Source organism: Corvus cornix, chromosome 9, assembly GCF_000738735.6.
Source record: "Corvus cornix cornix isolate S_Up_H32 chromosome 9, ASM73873v5, whole genome shotgun sequence".
In the NCBI taxonomy this organism is placed as follows: Eukaryota; Metazoa; Chordata; class Aves; order Passeriformes; family Corvidae; genus Corvus; species Corvus cornix.
Genome location: NC_046339.1, coordinates 20,352,230 through 20,371,057, shown reverse-complemented (window position 1 = coordinate 20,371,057; position 18,828 = coordinate 20,352,230). Strand labels below are relative to the sequence as shown.

Below are 18,828 nucleotides of genomic sequence, written 5' to 3'. Positions count from 1 at the left end.
GTCCATAAGCTTCTTGTGAGCCGACAGCTTCTACCTTCAGCTTCTTTTTGATTACATGTCTCCACATCCCCTTGCTGCACTTCCTCATCTCATTGCTGGGGACGGTTTGGGTTGGGTTTCTCGATGCTGTAATGTTTTCCTGCAGCAGCGTGTTGCTGCTCTGAACTCCACATGTCACAGTTCCCTGCAGGTGAACTTCACATGTTGGTGGGCAGAGCTGCCTCTTGACCTCTTGGGGGTCTCCTTAACCCATTTACTTCATCAGCTGTGTGCTACAGCTCAGACATGGAAAAACAAACCTGACCACACTTGCAGCCATCCCTGCATCCAACAGCACGGGAGCACAGAGAGGCTGGCACTGGGCGGTGGGACTGGGCAGCTGCAGCAGCACTGGTTCCATGGGGATACTTCCCTGGACAGGTACCACGGGCTCCAGGTCCAGCCTGTCAACATGCTGGGACCACAGAGGGGCTACCCCAGCCAACCCTGCCATGCTCAGCACCTCATGGGACAGGACGTGGGGGGATAAACAAGTGTGTGTGTGTATGCATAGTATAGATTTATATATACTTGCTAATATCCCTCAAATATATACTTGCTGTTATATAAAGATGTAAGAGATGCAGCAGCACTGGACCTGAAGCAGGTGGGGTCATGGTGCCTGTGCAAGGTGACGGGACCTCGATGGCGTGCAGTCAGCAAAATGCTGGCAGTTCGTATATCCCACTTGTGAGCTGGGAATAGTTGATTTCAAAGCCAACATGGAAAGGATGTGTATGTCTGAGTTCAAATTGTTAACCCATACTTAGGCTAAAAACATTCAAGCTTAAACATACAATAATAGGGTACTGAGAAGAGAGGAGATGGCACTAAAGGCAAGCACTGTTAAAGGGATTCAATACCAGCTCCTGGAGAATAGACACTACTGCTTTACAAATGACCACTGGAAAAGAGATCATGCCAGAAATGGGCTCAGTGCAATCACCAACCCTGAACATTGCAGAGAAATCCCTGAGCAGAGAGAGCATGATTTTTCTAAGCTCTTAGAAGCAGGGATTAAATACAGCATGTGAGAGAGCTCTTAGCACACTAATGATTCGCTAATTCACAGCCATGACTGAGAGATCCATTGTGAATTAATTAATCCTTGCAAATTAGGAAGTGAGTAAACATTAAAAAAATCCAAGTTACTTCACTGGGGGGAAAAAAAAGTATTTAGAAAGGCAAGCATGCTGGTGCTTTGCTTAGGAAGGACAGTGCTGAATGGGATCGTGGGGCTTTCTGCTGCTGGTGGGAGGCCCAGGAGGCCTACAGCTCAGCTCTAACGCCTCTCATCACCATCCCACATTGAAAAATAGCAAAACTGGGGAAAAACGGTATGTCAGCCTGTAAAATTAATCCTCCTTCAAGCAGCTCCATTTTGCTCCCCTCTTTTCTTCCCTCAGACCTTACCTCACGCAGGCATCCTCCTGGAATGCCACGGCAGCTCTCCAGGGCTGCCCGCCCTCAGTTCTCCACACGGCCCTGTAACCCATTGCCTGCTTTGTCTTTCTTTTGCACAGGACACACGTGCCCTTTCCCTTCGTAGAGTGCTTCCTCCTCTCCCCCAGTCTCCTGCTGTGGCAGCAGGCCCCAAGTGCCTCTCATCATGTCCCATACAGCATCCCCCCAGCTCTTGCAGGTGGCCATGCACTTTTGGATGTCACTGCCCACAGCCCGAAGTTTTACTGGCAGTGTTACACGTGAGAGCTCCCCACCAGGAGCCCCATTTGTACAGAGCTCAAACTGTGGAAGGAGCAGGGCAGGGAGTGCAGAAATAACTCCCGTGCCGTAGTTGTGTCACCCCTTGCCACGCGATGGGATGGAGGGGCTCTGCCACCTCCATGGCCATCTGAATAGGCATGACACAGATCACCTCAAGAAATGCTCTGGGTCGTCTTGCCAGCTGTCTGGACAAACACACAAGGAGGGGAGAACACAACCAACACCCACTTAATGTTTTAACTGGGCATGGGCATGGACTGGTATGATTCACAGAGCAGAGCCTGTGTGCCTGGTTCCTGACAAGGTGTTTCAGGGTAAAGGGGAGGAAATATTAGAAGTTGGGACAGCTGCAGTTATGCTGAATTTCTTCTGTTTAACGTTTGGCAGAAGAAGAATCCTGAGTCTTTCCATGGACTTTGAACCAAGCTGCAGTGGCTGAATTTAATCACCAGGTTTCACAAGTGCCTGTGACAGTTCCCAAAACTGCATTTCACCCGTTACTGCCTGGAGACATTCACTGCAGACTCTTGAAGCTTTTCTCAAAGAAACATCTGCGGGTGAGTATTTTTTTACCTTTCAGTTCATTCAATTAATACATAATGAGCAGACTCAGACCCCCAAAATCCTATTTACGGTAGAAAACACAAATAAATGTAATTGTCCTTCATATCAATTAGGGTTTTTTTCCCTTATAGGGATTCCATGATTTATCTTTAATCCAAGGTTCCATTTCAGAATGAGAACACATTTTAAAAACATTATAGCAAATCACAAGAACTAAGGATTAGCATGTAAATATTGTCAGAAAAGAAAAAACAATTACCTGAAGAATCATAGGAAAAAAATCTGTTGCAAATTCCTTTCCTGGAGAGCGAGTCATTTTAATAAACTTTTTATTACTGTGGAACAATTGAAAGTTATCTGTAAAGCACAGCATCCATTCCAGGAAGGATCTACTACTAAAGCCAAAACCAGGTTTCCATCAGCATGGTAAACATGAAAGGAAGTAACAGAAATCAAAAAACAAAAAAAGCAAGACAACACTGTCATAGAATGTACTTCCTGAGCTAAAAAAAAAAAAAGTCAAATATATCCATTAATTCAGTAGAAGTGGAAGCAAGTACACTAAGAATCCCAAATCAAGCAGAAAGACACAAGGCTGTGAACACTGCTGAAAATGACTGTTGGTTTGGGGTTTTTTTTAGATGCTTCCCTGTCCATTTACATTTTAAAGAAATTACAAGGTTACTGACTCGGCTCATATTTGAATAGTGCTTGTTAAACTCTGAAGCTCACAGCCTCTGGATAACGCTGCTACGCACTTGCTTACCCCTTTACCCCTTCAAAGGGCTTTGCAGAAACTAATAAATTAGCTTTTACAGCAGAAACCTGTGACGGGCACAGGCTTAGTGCTGCTCTTCAGCTGGATTCGGGCTCAGCTGCTGGGGGCTGAGGTAGCACAGGAGCCCTTGTCACACCGTTTGACAACATCAGCAAATACATATAGGACCTTTCCTGAGACTCCCTAAAGCTTTTCTGCGCCTCTCCTCCTTCTCCTGATGAGATCCCTGGCTCCCCATGAGGAGAGGACTCCAGACCTCTGCTGTCCCAACCTTCAAAGTCAGGCACTGCCTTGGAAAAGGGCTACAAAATTGTATCTTCTGAAAATTGTCTGTGTGCAGGTGTGAGAGTGCATCGCTGTCGGCACATGTCTGTACGGACACACCTGGAATGGGGAGACAGAATGAAACATCACTTTTGAAACACAACAAGACACCCAGCTGATCACAGGCATTCTTCTGGAAAACTCCTCGGGGAACTAATGTGTCTTGTGGCCTCTTGCTTTTTGACAGAGCAAACCTAGAGCACAGCTCCTCCTGTTTAAAATAAACAAGTAAGAAAAAAAAAGGCTGTGACAGTGGGGGTTTTGTTATTATTTTACATGGCCTCGTTATGGAGAAGCCAAAACAAGCACAAACTCTGCTTTTCTTCTTCCCAGACCAGCCCATGGAGCATCACCCACCTTCTCACAGCTCGTGGTTGCTCTTCATCTTGTTTTCCTACCCCATGTAGGGCCATGGTTTTCCTACCCCAAAGTGACTGTGCCCCAGGAGCTTGCAAGACTTCCTACCCCTTTTGGTTCCTCCACAGGAATAAGAAATGCTCATCCCTGTCATAAAGGACAGTCTCCTAGATGCACCTGAAGAGGGGAAAGAAGTAAAGAAATTGAAGAGGAGAGTTGGTTTAAACCAGACAGTATTCATAAAGAAAAACAAAATAGTATAAAGCCTTTTGATTTAATTGGTAGAAAATTAGTTACAAAAATACAGATTAAAAAAAAAAAACTTAGAGAACATTTTGAGATTTCATATACAATCCAGGACGGACTTGGGTCACACAGACCAGAGACCCTGCAGCTCATGCCTTCCCCTCCTAAACCCTGCTGTTTCCCACTGTCACAGCAGCAGCCAGGCTGTGCCAAGACAGAACCACAAAGTGCAAAACACCCAAGTGAGTGTTTCCCCACTTCCTCAGGTGCTGCAATCCCAGCCCTGCAGCAACAGAAATGGGCAGCAGGTTGGGAATGCTGCTGGTAAGGCCAGTACCCCTGTGGGCTGTCTGGCTGCCCCTGCAGCAGCCCAACCACCGGGGCCCAGGACAACACACAGGTCACTCTTCCTGCAGAGCATGGCCCATGGCTGGCCTGGTTGCTTCATTCATGCTGACAAGGTATTCTGTGTCAAGGGGTCAGGATGTGGTGACAGTACACATATACACACGTACTATAAAAAGCAAGCGTTGGTGTGGGGCCAAGCTGGGACAAAAGCCACATTTACTCACAGAAGAGATATTTTTCTCACAAAGATGAATCTTAACCCAGATCACTCTGCAGCCTCAAGAACCGAGAAGCTAAGAAGAAACAGGCAGTGTAGGAAGTGCAGGGACTGCGATATGGGATGTGCAGGGCTGGGGTACAGGGTACTGAGCCTGGGGTTCCAAGGTGTGGGGAGTCAGGCATCCACGTTGCTGTGAAGGTGAAGCTTACTGAATAAACCAAGCACTTGCTACATTACAGATCGGGCTTGTTATCAGGTGGCATCTGGTAACATCTCACACACACAGAGTGTGAGAACACCCAGCGCTGCCGTCCTGAATGAAATAACTCAAAGCATGCTGCATAAAGAAAGTTCAACTATTCTCCTTGAATGGTCCCTCAAAGTCCCCTATGCTCTCCTCATGATGCTTGGCTCTTCTCCCTTGTACCACCTCTTCAGCACAGGCAAGGGGCTAACCCTTACAGCCTGTCACCACCCACACAGCTTATCAGATTTTCTTCTTCCTATAAGGCGCTTTTGGCCCAGGAGCTGTGTTTCAAGCATTTGGGCTGAGAAGCAGCAGATAAGATTTCCTGTGGGGCCTGGAGCGCTGCTAACCTGCCAGGCAGGAGACAGCTTGAGCAATGGCAAGAGCATCAGCTGATCCTTAACATGAAGACTGGATGGGGGTGTGTGAAAGAAAAGCTGAGAATTACTCAGCTGGTACCAGCCTTGTAATTATTTCCTATCCCAGGAGTTCACTCCCAAAGATGGTAGTGCCAGCTGGTACACAAGAGGCTGAGCTGGGGCCAGAGAGGTTTGGTGCACTCGGTACAGGAGATGGATTTAGGGATGTCAACAGAATTTCCAGATGTTCCGTGCTACTTTTGGAGCTGGACTTTCTCTATGATGAAAATACTTCATGTGGCACCGTCCAATGCCGTATATGACCTCTTTCTCTCCACCTGTAGCAGGCGGAGCAGGTGAACTTCCAACTGCACTCCTACCCTGCCCACATCATGGTGAATTCACAGGCTTTGATAGGCCACCACTCACCACAGACATCAAACTCATCCGCCAGATGCCCTGTGACTCTTCCCCACTCGCCACACAATACTCACCCAGCCACAAACCCCATCGCCTCCCAGCCCTCTGCCAAAAACGGTGACCTGGTACACACAGTGTCACTCCATCCCCAAGGATTCCAACAAAAAGGGTGTCTGGAGCAGCCTTCTCCAGCACAGCCATGGCTTCCCTCACTGCAAGCTCTGATGGTGCTCTTGGGCCCATGTCCCATTGTGGGTGGCGTCTGCTCACTGGGGCTGTGCTCTCAGCCCATTCTCCTCAACACAGCAAATGACTGCAAATGCTTCCCCCACACACACATCCCAAGAACAGATACATCATCCTTTGCTTTTCTGACCAACTCATTTCCAGCACTATCCTGTCCTGGACAGGCTGCAGGACATGTGTTCTTCCTGCAAACACTGCTGCACTGGGCTGAGATGGGACATGGCAGGTACAACATCCTGAACTGAGGCCGGTCTGGAGACATAGCCCTGGTCCCCCCGGGGCCATCCAGCAGTGAGTAATCTCTGAGAGACTGTGGTTGAGGTGCCTGTGTACCGGGAGCCAGCCTGCCTGCCCAGGCACCGCCTGCACCCTCCGGACCCAGCGCGTCCAGTCACCGCGCTGGCACGTCCTGCTGCTCCTCACATTCCTCCCCTGCTGTAACATTTCAGCAGCAGAACAGCCCTGGTGAAGCAGGGCTTCAGGACATGCTGCTTGGGGTTTATAGTTGCTGAGAAACATCCAGATTTAAATGTTTTGAATGAGAGCTTTACTCTGCATTTTAAAACCTCAGCCTCGAGCCAGAACCGACCTTCTGAAAAAGCTGGACAAACCCTCTTTATTCAGAGTGAGTAAATTCCTTGTAAAACAGCCTCTCCTTGGAGAGTGTTTGCTCATGGCAAGGCAGTCCTGGAGCCCAACCCGAGGGAGGGAGCACAGGGTGCAGAGGGTGCCCCATGGCTGCACATCAGTGGCCAACCCACTGCCCATGCTGGCAGCAGCCACTGCCCCCACATTACCCTACCCGCTGCCAGACCTATGCTTTGCTCCTCACTTCCCAAAGTCCCTGTCACTCTGCACATGCAGAGCTGCTGTCATAAAACCAGCCCCAGCAAACCCACAGACATGTGGGAGTGCTGGATGGGCAGGACCCCTGGAGCTGGACCCCTTTCCCTCCCTCTGACAGCGCTCACCAGCTCTGCTGGGGCCAGGCACCCCCAGTCCCATGTCCAGCCAGCAGGGACACCTTAGACCAGGTGCAAGCAGAATCTTAACTGGGGACAAATCCAACCTGGATGAGCCCCAGTCTGGAAAACAAGGCAGATCAAGTACTCCTTCTGTGACCCACACTGCAGACTGAGCAGTGCTCAGGAACACCTGCCCAGCTCTCCTCCCACTCTCCTACAGCAAATCCATGCCTGCAAAAGCCTGAGCTGCATTAGGGAGGCCATTCATTAACCAGCCAGGGCCTGGGTTGGACTTGGGGCTGCCTCAGTACTGCACAAGTAGCCTCCTTGTTAGTCCTGGCAGGTTCTGAGTTGGTGCCCACAGTATCACCCCAAGCTGCAAGAGGCAGGAGGGACCGGCCTGGGCAGGTGCACAGGTCTCTGGTGACACGCAGCATCCTTCCTGCAGTGTGGAGCTCCTCAGTCCAGCTGAGATGCGTCCTGCTTCCCAACTGCCACGCAGGAAGGGCTCTGCTGTCAGGAGAAACACAGGTGACACCCCCAGCAGGGTTTTGGGCTCCTTTCCCCAGTGCTTGGCCTCCAAAGAAGAAACACAGCTCAGCTCACCTGGCTTTCCCCTCCAGCCCTGAGCAGGGAAGTGGAAGAGCTGTCCTGGCACATGGCAGCCTTGCTGGCAGGAGCAGTTCTGCCCTGCCCAGAACTCAGAGAAAATGGACTGGGACAGAGATGAAGAAGGATGAAAATTGCAGGAATTAGAGGAAAAATCACAGAGCTCCTCAGCTTTAACATCTAACTGGAATTAATTACTTTCTTATGTGAATTCTCTTGGCTCAGCTTCTTTTTCTCTGGGCTTCTCACTTGCTTCCTATGAAGTGCCTGAGCTGAAACATTACCAGCTTTCATGGCAAAATCTTATTTTTAATTATTTTATCAGCCAGAAAGAAGGGGAATGAAAGGTTCTCTCACAATTTTTTGCTTTCATTAAAATAAATTTTTTTTCCTACTAAAGTCAGTTTCACAAGGCTATTTCAACTGGTTGTAATCAATACGAACGGAGGCTTTTAATTATTATTATCTTGACAGAAGCTCCTTTTAAAAGCCTAATCAAAGATATCCCTGCTGTTCCACAGTCCCTCCTCTGGTGCTGCCTTGTCCGGTGTGTGGGACAGTGCAGCCCAGCCCAGCCCAGCTGCCCGGCAGGTACCTGCCTTCCATCTCCTGTGCTGCTCTGTGGGACAGCCAGGGCTGCAGAGCAGCCAAGACCACTCAGCACCTCAAGAAGGATGGTCCCCGGCCAAAGCACCGTGTTGGACGCCCCAGAGGGAGCAGGCAGGGGGCAAGGAAGGGACACTCCCGCTTGCAGCCCTGGGGACACGGTCAAATTCCCTCGTCCCGTGGCCACCGGCTGCCCCGAAGCCCTCCTTGGTGGGGCCGGGGGCTGCTGACCATTTCTCTGCTGGTTATTAGATTGTTCACGGCTCTCAGGTTTGTTTGAATAAGCCCCTTTGTTCGGCGGCGCTTTCCCACGTCCCCCCGTTCGCTCGGCAGTCGCGTGTCCCGAGTCAGAGAGGAGCCCTGGCCGCCAGTCCCCAAAGAAAGTTTTCATCGGAGCAAGACATCTGCGTCGGAGGGAACCTGCCAACATCTGCCACACTTTCCCCCTTTTCAAGAGCCTTTCTTTCCCTCTTAAAAACTGCAGGAACAGATGTTAAAAGTTGTTTTCTTTCTCCGGGGTGTGAAATGTAGACAAATAGCAAAAAAGAAAACTCTAAGCAGCGCTCACTCCTTTCTCTTTCCTTTTTTTTTTTGGAAAGACCAGGAAAAAAGGGAGGCTTTGTTTACAAAGGAGAATCCCCTTTTCAGTGAAACCTGGCAGTGGCAACGCAAAAGGAAAGCGGGAATTTGCAGAAAGCTCCTGTAATGCTCATTTGCATTGGGCTGTTGGGTTCCTACAATCCCCGGCACAGATGTCAGCCTTCCCCAAAGCCAGGGCAGCTCTCCCGCCCGCACCCCCCGCCTCCGAAATAAAGGCTTTTGCCGTGACTGAGAGGTGTAAAATAACTGTTTACAGCAAAAGCTGCTCTTCTTTTTCACTGTGGTGCTGTCTTACAAATGAACCTTGAAATGAGCTCACCCGGAGCAGATGCCCGTGGGCAAGCCGGGGGGCTCGCCCTGCCGAGGCCGGGGCTCAGATGCCCGGCGTGGGCTGGGCACGGGCTGTGGCTGGGCACCCGGGGCCACCACGCTGCCCTTGGCCTCCCCTCGCACCCGGCTGTCCCGGGGCCCCGCAGCCTTGCCACCACCTCGCTTCCCGGTCTCGTGGAACAGCCCCGCCGCCCCGGAGCTCGGTGGCGGCTCGCAGGACAAAGGAGGCAGTAGGGAGGGTGAGGCAGAAGCCGCGAGTGAAAGTCAAGGAAGGGAGAGAGGGTGAGGAAGGAGGTGCTGCCATCACAGATAGCTGAGTGACCTTTCCTGGTGGCACTGGGGGCTGGCCAGCCTTCAGGGCCACTAACATGGGGGGCACACGCTGCACCCTGCAGCAGTGCCAACAGACACAGGACTTGCTTCTCAGAGTTTTTAGGTAATTCTGAATGTGCTGACACCCATGCCATGCTCAGCTGGGCCATGAGCTAAAGTGATCTCAGGCTTCCCCCTGCTGCCATGAGTGCCTTGGGAAGGTGCCGCTCTCTGCACAAGGTGCTGGTGGGGGAAGATGGGCAGGCACTTCCAGCCTGGGCAGAAAACTGCCCAGAGCCAGGGGTGTGCTCTGTGCCCCCTGCCCCAGCCCAGCCACTGCCTCCTCCAGGCCGAGCTGCTGGAATCACTTGGCAATACAGAAGCCTCAGCTACACCTTTTATCAATACCAACAACAGTCCACTTCCTGGGTGGACTGGAAGAGGCTTAGAAAACCAAAGGAGTCTTCACTGGTGAGCAGCCCGGGCCGGCTGATGTGAAGGCCTCTTGCATGGGGCGGTGGGATCTCATTTTGTTGGCTCTGAAGACAACACACCTGAGATAAGAATGCCATCCCTTAACCTGGCACAAAGGATAAGTTATTAACCTTCTCCTCCCAACTCTCCTCTCCCAGCACAACCACACCGGCTCGTCCCAGGCCACTGCCAAGTAGGGCACTTATAAAACCAAGTGAGTGCACTCCAGCTCTGCATGTGACTGACAAACAGCCTCTGCCTGCCAGATCCCATGGCTGGGGACATGTTTTCGTGATGAGCCCAGGCAGCAGGGCGTGCAGACATGCTTCAGGTATGTTTGCATTGACACACAAGCAAACACACTCACACCCACATAGTGCTTGAGCAAGGGACAACGTGATGTCTTCGCTGTTATCGCTGGGGTACGTCCCCACCCAGAGCTGCAGGGGCAGAGGGCTCTGCAGCCACGGCACTACCCCGGGAGATGGAAAATCCCACCAGTGCGTTGGGAGGGCTTACAGTGCTTCTGAACCGCTGCAGCTGCTTCCTCTCCACTTCAGCAAGGTGACACATTTGACACCAATCCAAAGGGCTTCACCTGTGCGACTCAACAGGACACTGCCAAATCCTGCTCATTAGCAAAGCAACTGTCAGAAAGCAAATGCAAGGTCATGAAAAACACCTTCATACTCTCCCCCAAACCAGGCAGAAGTGAGGAAGTATAAAAGTGCATTCTCACCCCACACCAAGCCTCCTCAAAAGGCCCCTCTTCTCCTGCACCAGCATTCCAGAGGAGCAAACAGACAAACCCCCTTCCTCACAAAGGCACCCAAGGCTCTCAGCATGGGGGAAAAAAATCAAAGAAGTAAAGCTCCCACAGGACTAACTCACCTCTAGGTTTGTTTGCATCTTCAATACCCTGTAAATTTAATATTAAATTCTACAGAGCAGCCAAAAACCAGAAGAGTTACATATTTCCTGTATACACACAGGTGCAACAGATAATTCAGGTTCCCACGAGGTAAATAAAGTTCCCATGTTTTCCCTAGAGGATTTCTGTGATGGAAACAACCTTCCTACGGGTGTCTGCTGTCAACAGTTTTTAATCGATCATCATTTCCTTGTAAAATAATCCCTGGGAGCAGGAAGTCCTAGCTGAAGTACTCGGTTATTAAATTAAGAGGCTGTTACAATGATGTGAAATGACTGGGGTCAGGTTAGCAGGTAGAAATAGGCATCACTTCAAGGAGATAGAGGAGAAAAAGATGAGTAGAAGGCATTTTCCCAGGTGTAATTCAACCGCTTCCCGGCTATTGTCTCCCTCCCTGGGAATCTGTGCAAATTGAACGAGGAGCCGGGCAAGCTGCTCAGAGCGCGCCCATTTTCCTTCCCTTCTTCCCTAACAAAAGATCCCTCCAAAGCCCAGCGTCGGAGGCTGGACATCTGTCGCCGTTTAGGGGGGCTGGCGTGGTCATTGAAAAGAAGCAGTGACCTGTCAGCTTTGATTGATGGCCACAAACCTCCGGGCTCGACCCCTCGTGTGGGAAAAGAAGTCCCGCCAAGGAAAGTTGCCTTTCACATGCTAATTCGGGGTTATAAATACAGCCGAGGAGCAGCGGAGCAGCAAAGAGCCCATCTGGAAAGGGAGCGAGCCACTGCCCGAGCGCCTCCTTCCCGTCCCGTCCCGTCCCGTCCCGTCCCGTCCCGTCCCGTCCCGTCCCGTCCCGTCCCGTCCCGTCCTGCCAGAGCCGGGCCGGCTGCCTGCATTAGGATGACGGCCGCGGCCACCGCCGGCACGCACAAGGTCGCCAGCACCAAGGAGGAGAGGAAGGTAGGTGTCCCCTGCCCTGGGCATGTGAATGAGGGGTGCCGGGCCACTGCTTCCAGGACACAGAAAGGGGACAACGCTTTCTCTCATATTAGAAAGATGCTTTCTCTGAATTTAACTCATGCAGGTGTTTTTCTGCTTCCTTTCTATGCCTTGTCTCTGTTTTGATGGGGTGAACTCTGTTTGAAAGGAGTGGAAGTGGGAGAGAGGTAATGCCACCTCAGGGACAGGCCGTGGCTGGAGCTGGCACACACTCCAACCACATCTTGTCCCTGCTGAGCAGTGTCACCCTGCCCTGGCTTCACACAGGGGAGGGGTCTCTGGCCTTGCTGAACTGCAGCAGGGAAATGAGGGAAATGAAAACATCAACTGCAATTTTTCCTGCTCCTTTTCTTTGCCAGTTAAGGAAACCCCTCATTGAGCGGAAGAGAAGGGAAAGGATTAATAACTGCTTAGACCAGCTAAAGGAGACTGTTGTGGGTGCATTTCACCTGGATGTAAGTGCTCATTTTGTGCGGCTTTTTGTGCTTTTGCTGGTGGGAAATTGGGTTGCGGGGGAAAGGGAAATGCCTCATCTTTAGAGATACTGGGCATGGTGCAAACCCGTCTTTGCCTCTAGCTGCTGTGCTCTTTCCTCATCAGCAGTCTAAACTGGAAAAAGCAGACATCCTGGAAATGACCGTGAAGCACCTCCAGAACATCCAGAGCAGCAAGATGATGGGTGAGTGCCCACTCCTGTACCCTGTCCCTAACCCTGTTCCCAGTCCCTTAGCCGGTGCCAGCAGGTTTGCTCCACTGGCAGCCTGGCACATGCACCTTTCAAACCGGCCGAGGCCCAGGCTGCTGCTGGGGTTTGGCTTTCTCCACTAGATGGGGAGATGGAGCTGGGCACTGGTTAATCCACGGAAGGTGTTCTTTCCTTCCAGAGCCGATTTCTGCTTTATGGTGCAGTTTTGCCTTGGCGGCAGGCAGTAGGGCAGGGGGTCTCCCTGCTCACCCTCCCCGTGCAAAGGAAGCATCTTCTAATAAAGCCCAGTGACTTCAGCAGGGACCCCCAGCAGGAACACCCCGGGCAGCTCTCATCCACTCATCAGCTCCCCTTTGTCTCCTCTCTTATGCAGCTGACTCCAAAGTGGGTCTGGAAGCCCAGCAGAGGTACAGCACTGGGTACATCCAGTGCATGCACGAGGTGCACAACCTCCTGCTCACCTGCGAGTGGATGGACAAGACCCTCGGGGCACGCCTCTTAAACCACCTGCTGAAATCCTTGCCCAGGTCTGGTGAAGACACCTGCAAAGCAGCACTGAGGTCTTTGAGCCCGGCTCAGCAGCCTCTCTTGACACAGAAAAGTCCCCTGAGCCCTAAGGGCAGCACTCGAGGGACAAACCCATCACAGGAGCGCCTGTACCCTGCGGAGAACAAGCAAGCTTCCAAGAATTCTTTCCAGCTGCCCTTGCTGTCAGTTTTCAACCAGGTTGATGCTGCACCTCCCAGACAGGTTCTGCAGCCGAATTTTTCCCATAACAACCCTAGAATGGGGTCATTAGATATGTGGAGACCATGGTAAAGTGTGTTTTCAATTTTTGTCCTAACCTTAGACACTCTTAAGTATGTATCTTATAGATATGTTTCTTTAAAACACTTGTGGAGCAAATCTGTTCCTGTAGGTGTACTAAAGACCAGGGTACTTCAAGCAGAAGTAAACCTATGTGTAGCCTGCATTGTAGAAGGCTGCTATTATTTTTTATTTATTTAATACATCTAAATTATTGTATAGAATCTTCTCATGCTCTTTAGTGTATAATAATTAAATCGTTTTCTTGTCTTACATTCTAAAATAATTAACTTTCTATTAATAAAAATACAAGACAACAAGCAGCAACCCTCTCTGGCATCAAATTTACCTTTCAGATCTCACATAAGCCATTGAGATCCCTTTGTTGGATAAAAGGGTAAGCAACTGGTCTCTTCTGCTTTTTATTTTTATTATTATCCATGTGCAGTGTAGGAGATTCCCGTGTTGAGTCCTGTAAAAATGCTGCAATGATTAGGAGAAAAAAAAAAAGAGAGAGAGAGAGAGAAAGGGAGAGACTTGGTCTGGACTTTTTAGGCTGTTTAGAAATGCTCTCTGGGTTGCCCACTTTGGCTGTGCTGTTCCCAGACATCCTGACATTGCTCTTAAACTTGTATGTGTGTGTGTGTGTGTGTGTGTGTGTGTATATATATATGTATGTTACATATAGTTATATTTAGGGACTTTTTTTGTTTCCACAACTAAAAGTTCTAAATAAACCTTTTGACGATAACGACTGACATTTCTCCCAGCCTTGTCCCATGTGCTCTGAATAAACAGTGTTTGAGCATCTGCTTTTGTTTTCTTCTTTCACAAAGTTTTTCCTCAATGCAGTTGAAAGAGCTGGTTTGGGGTTTGCCCCTGACACTTTGTGGGAAAGCAGTGTGCACCACACATAGAGACAGCATTGCCTGGATCACAGGAACACTTTAAAAGTTACGAAGGAAACAGGGAGTTGGGTTTATCAGCCTGGGTCGATGCTTTAGCTTTTACTTATAACTGAATCACAAAGATCATCTAAAGGGCAGAAGGTAAAATTCCCTGCAAATTGGACCAAGGAGATTGGGACAAATCTGCTCGCTTGCTGGCAACATTTGGTGCCCGTTTTTCATCTCAAAGGCAGTTAAAAGTTCCTCACAGCAGAAATAAAAGAGCAGGGAGCTCTTAAACAAACACCACGCATACTAATGAATGGCCCCGCAGTTCAGAGGGGCTCATTATGCAGCGAGATCTATTTGACGAGGTGCCGAAGGAGTGAAAACCAGCACCTCCGGGTTTAGCATCTTTTTCTGTGAAGCTTTCCCTTTTATCCAGCCCTCTCGAATAGCCATTAGGAGCAGTGGCATAGGGGTGGTAGGAGAAACAAGTGGCCTACACATGGCTGCAAGGAGGCAAGGTAGGTTTCTTCAGCCATGGGGTCAGGTGTCAGGTAAAGACAGAATTCCACAGATCTTACCTCAACCTCAGTTTCCACCTTCTGCTTGAAAATGAAGACTTCCCACTTTCCTGATGGGGCCCTTTGGAGTGATCACCAATGTGGAAAACACACATCATCATCATCACCATCATCATCATCATCCCACCGCAAAGATCCAGAGGAGGGTGGGAAGTGGGGCCACCCCAAGAAAACCACGGCGGTGAAGCACACAGAAAACTCATGGATAGAGAAACCAATCAGGCAAAGAAAACTGCGAAATCCTGGGAGAGAAAAGACATTAAAGATCTTCCCAGTTTACTATCACACACACTGCTGAGTTCAAATAAAAACTCCATCCCATATGAGCTCCCACAGCTGCACCCACCAGAGGAACCTCCACTGCACACCAGTGTGACCAGCAAGGAGAGCCGCTCCCTACCCCAGATAGGGCCTGAAGTGTTCTTATACTTCTAGATGGTGTCAGTAATGCATCTCATGACACTCGTGGCCACCTTACTGTTATGCTGGGAGAGACTGTGATGAAAATATTTTACTACAGTTTGACAGCATCATCTTAAAAACATACATTCCCTCTAAAAGCTGTAAATCCCCAGTGACTGTAATTATTAGCTATGGTTACTGTGCTGAAAAGAGATCAGCAGGAAAGATCTATTTCCCACTATCTCTGCTTGTTTATTTTGTGTCTTTGAAAATACTTTGTCATTAGTGAGTTTTATAATTTCCTGTTTCTAATCAGTAAGGGCTTTTTTTCTGTTGTGGGTGTGGAGGGAAGGGTCACATCACAGCTGGTGAGAGAGTTTTAAAAATAGGAAAGTGAGACTGCAATACTTGGCCAACAATCTCCAGTAACAGTTTTAGTACAAGACACTCATTTTTCATTGCCTTCATTTCAAACAAAGAGTGACTTTTTTTATGATCTCCTTGTCCTTTATCCAACCAGTACAGTGGGAATCCATTGCAAGTCACTAGTTTTCAGTAAAAAAACCAATGTTTCTGCAGAAAGGCAGAGGATTACTCATAGTACTTCAAACACATGAATTTCAGCTTCTAATTATGTTTGACAAAGGAGCTCCATATTTATTTCAAACCCATCTGGTTTTACCAAAGCCAGGACTGTACAAGAGCAATAGTATTTTGCTCTTCAGTATAAGTACCTCTCCACTGACAACCCAAAAAAGCATTGCCAGCTGCTACCATCTTCTCCCCAGGAAAAGGAATAGAGCAGCTCCCTCAGCCAGCTGGCCAATGCAGAGTGGAGAGCACAGTCCTCATCACCTGGTGAATGAAGCTGTCCCCCACACAGGCTCTGGACACAGTAGCAGAGCCCAGAGAGATGTTGCTTTCACATCTGCAGACAGCACCAGTGGCTGTGTCTCTGGACTGCCAGAGGTGCCACAGCACAGCTCGGGGATGGATCCCCCAGCACCCAGACGAGCACCTTGCAGGCTGCACCCCCATTCCCAGCTGGGACTGCATTCCCAAGGCACAGACAGGGTTTGGAGGCACAGACAGCAGGGAGGCTGCACCTCACGTGCAGGCTGAAAACAGCCAACACAAGCACCCAGACCAGATTCCTCGGCTCAGGCATGGCCAGACAGACCTGTTTGCTGGAAGCGGTCACAAGATGCATCGCATCTCCCCAGCGCATGCAGGGCTGGGACAGCAGCAGATCTGGGCTTTGTCCCCTGCCAAAGTGCTGTTCCAGATGTGTGTTTGTGAATGGAGAATTAAAAAGCAGAGATCAATTGCTGTGTACACAGAGATGTGGGGAAGGCTGGACCTGAGGCTCAGGACCCTCACATGCATTCAGTACAAAGCAATTACTGATTTTTATAGCAATAGAAGCCCAGGTGGATGAAACACCCACATGCACAACAGTTCCCTTTATATAAACTTCACTCCTAGACCTGCTCTCATGGAAACCAAGAGGAAAAGTCTCACTTATTTCTCAGAAAACAGGACCAAATCCTTTCCCACTATGAAAGCAGAGAGCTTCATCAGTATGTAACAAAACCTGGGGCCCTGCCATGCTGTCTTCTCCCAGACACGCACAACCCTTGGGGCCTCTGAGCATCTCTGCCTTTTCCCTTACTCCTCCTCCCACCCTGAGGGTTCCACAGCCACTCTCAGTAACAAGGCCAAAATGCTTTAGGGATTTAGGAGTGGTGCTGAGCCCCTGCACATCACTACTTGAGAGGGCTGAGCACAGCACCTTGAAAGGGAACATGAGCTATATCTTCAGTTGACCTCTTTGCTGAGTGCTCACTTTGGCCAAAAGGAGATTCAGTGTTGCCAGGGTGACCTCTCCAGTGGGCCTGGAGGGGCTCCTGATCCTCTGCACTCCCAAGCAAGCGGCCTTGCAAAACCCCATGAAAAAGCAATTCATTGTTTTCAGACTGATTCGAGCCACACTGCCATGGCTGTGAGTGCTTGCAGATCACTGGCAGAAGTGATCCTCTTGGGAGGAAAGTGAAAACAAACCCACCATCAGCAGAACACCAAAGACTTCACTTTCCCTTTATATATGCAATTATCCCACAGCTTCCAGCGTATGCATTCCTGCCTTAAGAGGGACATGCTCACATTTCATCTCATGAGAAGAAAAGCTGTGCTAAGGACCTAACCCAAAGTCTGTCACATTCTTCACAGCTTTCACATACTCATGAATAATGCAGCAGAAGCTGAAGTCAGCTCTGAATCTGTTCTGCACTGCTGAGATATTTCATCTATAAGTCTAAGTCCTGGTGAGAACGTGGCTTGAGGCATCACCACGGACCTACCAGAACCTGGGAACGCTTTCCTCTGAGCCTCTCCTATGACTCCTGCATTAGGTAGCATAAATTGCATAAATCTTACCACATATTTGGAATTAAAAAGCATATTAGAACAAGTTTCCAACAAGTCCACCAAGCAAATGGACTTCTTCAATCAATCCCACACCTGCTGCCACAACGAGATTGGGTCCTCTAGAAATAGCTCAAAGGGCTCTTCTTCAGGGCTGAAGGACTGTCCATTCTGCTCTGCAAAATGCCATTGAGGAGAAATAGGAATGATGCCACCTCTCCAGGGTCCCTTCCCAAGGAGGCATGGGGAAATGGCAGCACAGAAGCTTAGTGGCTACTGGAAAGCTGCTCCGCAGGGAATGACTTGCTGGAGCAAGAGGAAGGATGGAGAAACCAACACCAATTTGGCCCTTCCTTTACTAGGAGTTCTTCCAAACCCCCTCCTCTCTGCTGCTGCACCTGTCCAGCCTCCTCCTCCTTCACAGCAGCAGGAGTTTGCTGTAGGACAACTTCTCACTCAAATTGGCATTACCTGAAAGTGGCTAATTGGCAGCCCCAGAAGCATCTTCCCATGTTCGCACCATCTCCCACTGCTCAAGCTGTTTCTCTTCCACACAGGTGAGAAGAGAAGATGTTAGGCAGGATGGTGAAATGAGGCAGGAGAGCCATGGCTGAGCTCCTTGGGACAGAGCAGCTCCAAAAACAAGGGCAGAGTAACCCTGTGTAGGAGCTGGGACTTTCCTGGGTCCCTCTGGGACTGTGGGAAGAAACCACTCAGGAGCAACCACACAACCTCAAACCTCTCTGTCCCCTGCCCTTCCCCTGCCCTACCCTCCTTAGCCTATTATGGGTATTAAAGTACAAAGCAAAGCACTTTAAAATAAGTACCCTTCCCACTGGAGAGGCTGTGAGAACAAGCAATCCACATGGGATAGCAATCACATCACCTCATGTACTCCTCAAAAGTGCTGAGATAATATTATGATAGATAGGTGTGAGAGAAGAACAGTCTGGTCACTGAACACAAAATGAAAGCAATATCTGGACAGACAGGTTCTCCAAACCAGACACGTTGCTGTTGAAATACTCTGGGCAAAAGGAGACCAGTGGCTCCTGGCATTTCCCATGGTTTGGCACTGCCCTCATGAACACACCTGTTAGAAAACCTCTGCAGGAGTCCAGGGCTTTGTCCTGCCTTAACCATAAGAATCCATGAGCAGAGAGCACTTTCCACCACAGAGCCAAGACATCAGAGGAAAGCCCTGAGTTTACCAGCACAGTTGACCTCAGCCACAGCCTTGGACCTGGTGTCAGTAGCCCTGTGGTTCTCCAGAGCAGATGCAGTTACAGCAGCACAGAGTGGGGCAGATGCTAAGCATGCTCGTTTTAGTCCCAGCTCTCACCTCCACCTGCTCAGCACCTGAATTTTTCCAGTCT

General features: G+C 49.7%; 1 protein-coding gene and 1 long non-coding RNA gene across 3 annotated transcripts; one reads left to right on the top strand and one right to left on the bottom strand.

Moving 5' to 3' along the window:
* Positions 1-2,741: 2,741 nt before the first annotated feature.
* LOC109145461 lies at positions 2,742-18,124 on the bottom strand. Its single transcript, XR_002046841.3, has 5 exons — positions 17,924-18,124; positions 14,627-14,868; positions 13,502-13,624; positions 3,788-3,964; positions 2,742-3,490 (listed from the first exon to the last, which is right to left on the bottom strand). It is a non-coding gene; the product is annotated as an uncharacterized LOC109145461 (long non-coding RNA).
* On the top strand, positions 10,685-13,960 carry LOC104693098 (transcription cofactor HES-6-like). 2 transcript variants are annotated; one of them, XM_039557301.1, is made up of 4 exons: positions 10,685-11,600; positions 11,999-12,094; positions 12,243-12,318; positions 12,719-13,960. In XM_039557301.1, the coding sequence occupies exons 1-4, from the start codon at positions 11,349-11,351 to the stop codon at positions 13,162-13,164; spliced, it is 870 nt and encodes a 289-aa protein (XP_039413235.1). In that variant the 5' UTR covers positions 10,685-11,348; the 3' UTR covers positions 13,165-13,960. The 2 variants fall into 2 exon arrangements, with proteins under 2 accessions (XP_039413235.1, XP_019145021.3); XM_019289476.3 differs by having other exon boundaries at positions 12,240-12,318.
* Positions 18,125-18,828: the final 704 nt, after the last annotated feature.

Bases quoted from the DNA above. Each gene is read 5' to 3' on its own strand.
- LOC104693098 (XM_019289476.3), top strand. From the start codon at position 11,349: ATGCTAATTCGGGGTTATAAATACAGCCGAGGAGCAGCGGAGCAGCAA. The intron at 11,601-11,998 runs GTAGGTGTCCCC...TTTCTTTGCCAG, and splicing joins GCACCAAGGAGGAGAGGAAG to TTAAGGAAACCCCTCATTGA. The intron at 12,319-12,718 runs GTGAGTGCCCAC...TCTCTTATGCAG, and splicing joins CCAGAGCAGCAAGATGATGG to CTGACTCCAAAGTGGGTCTG.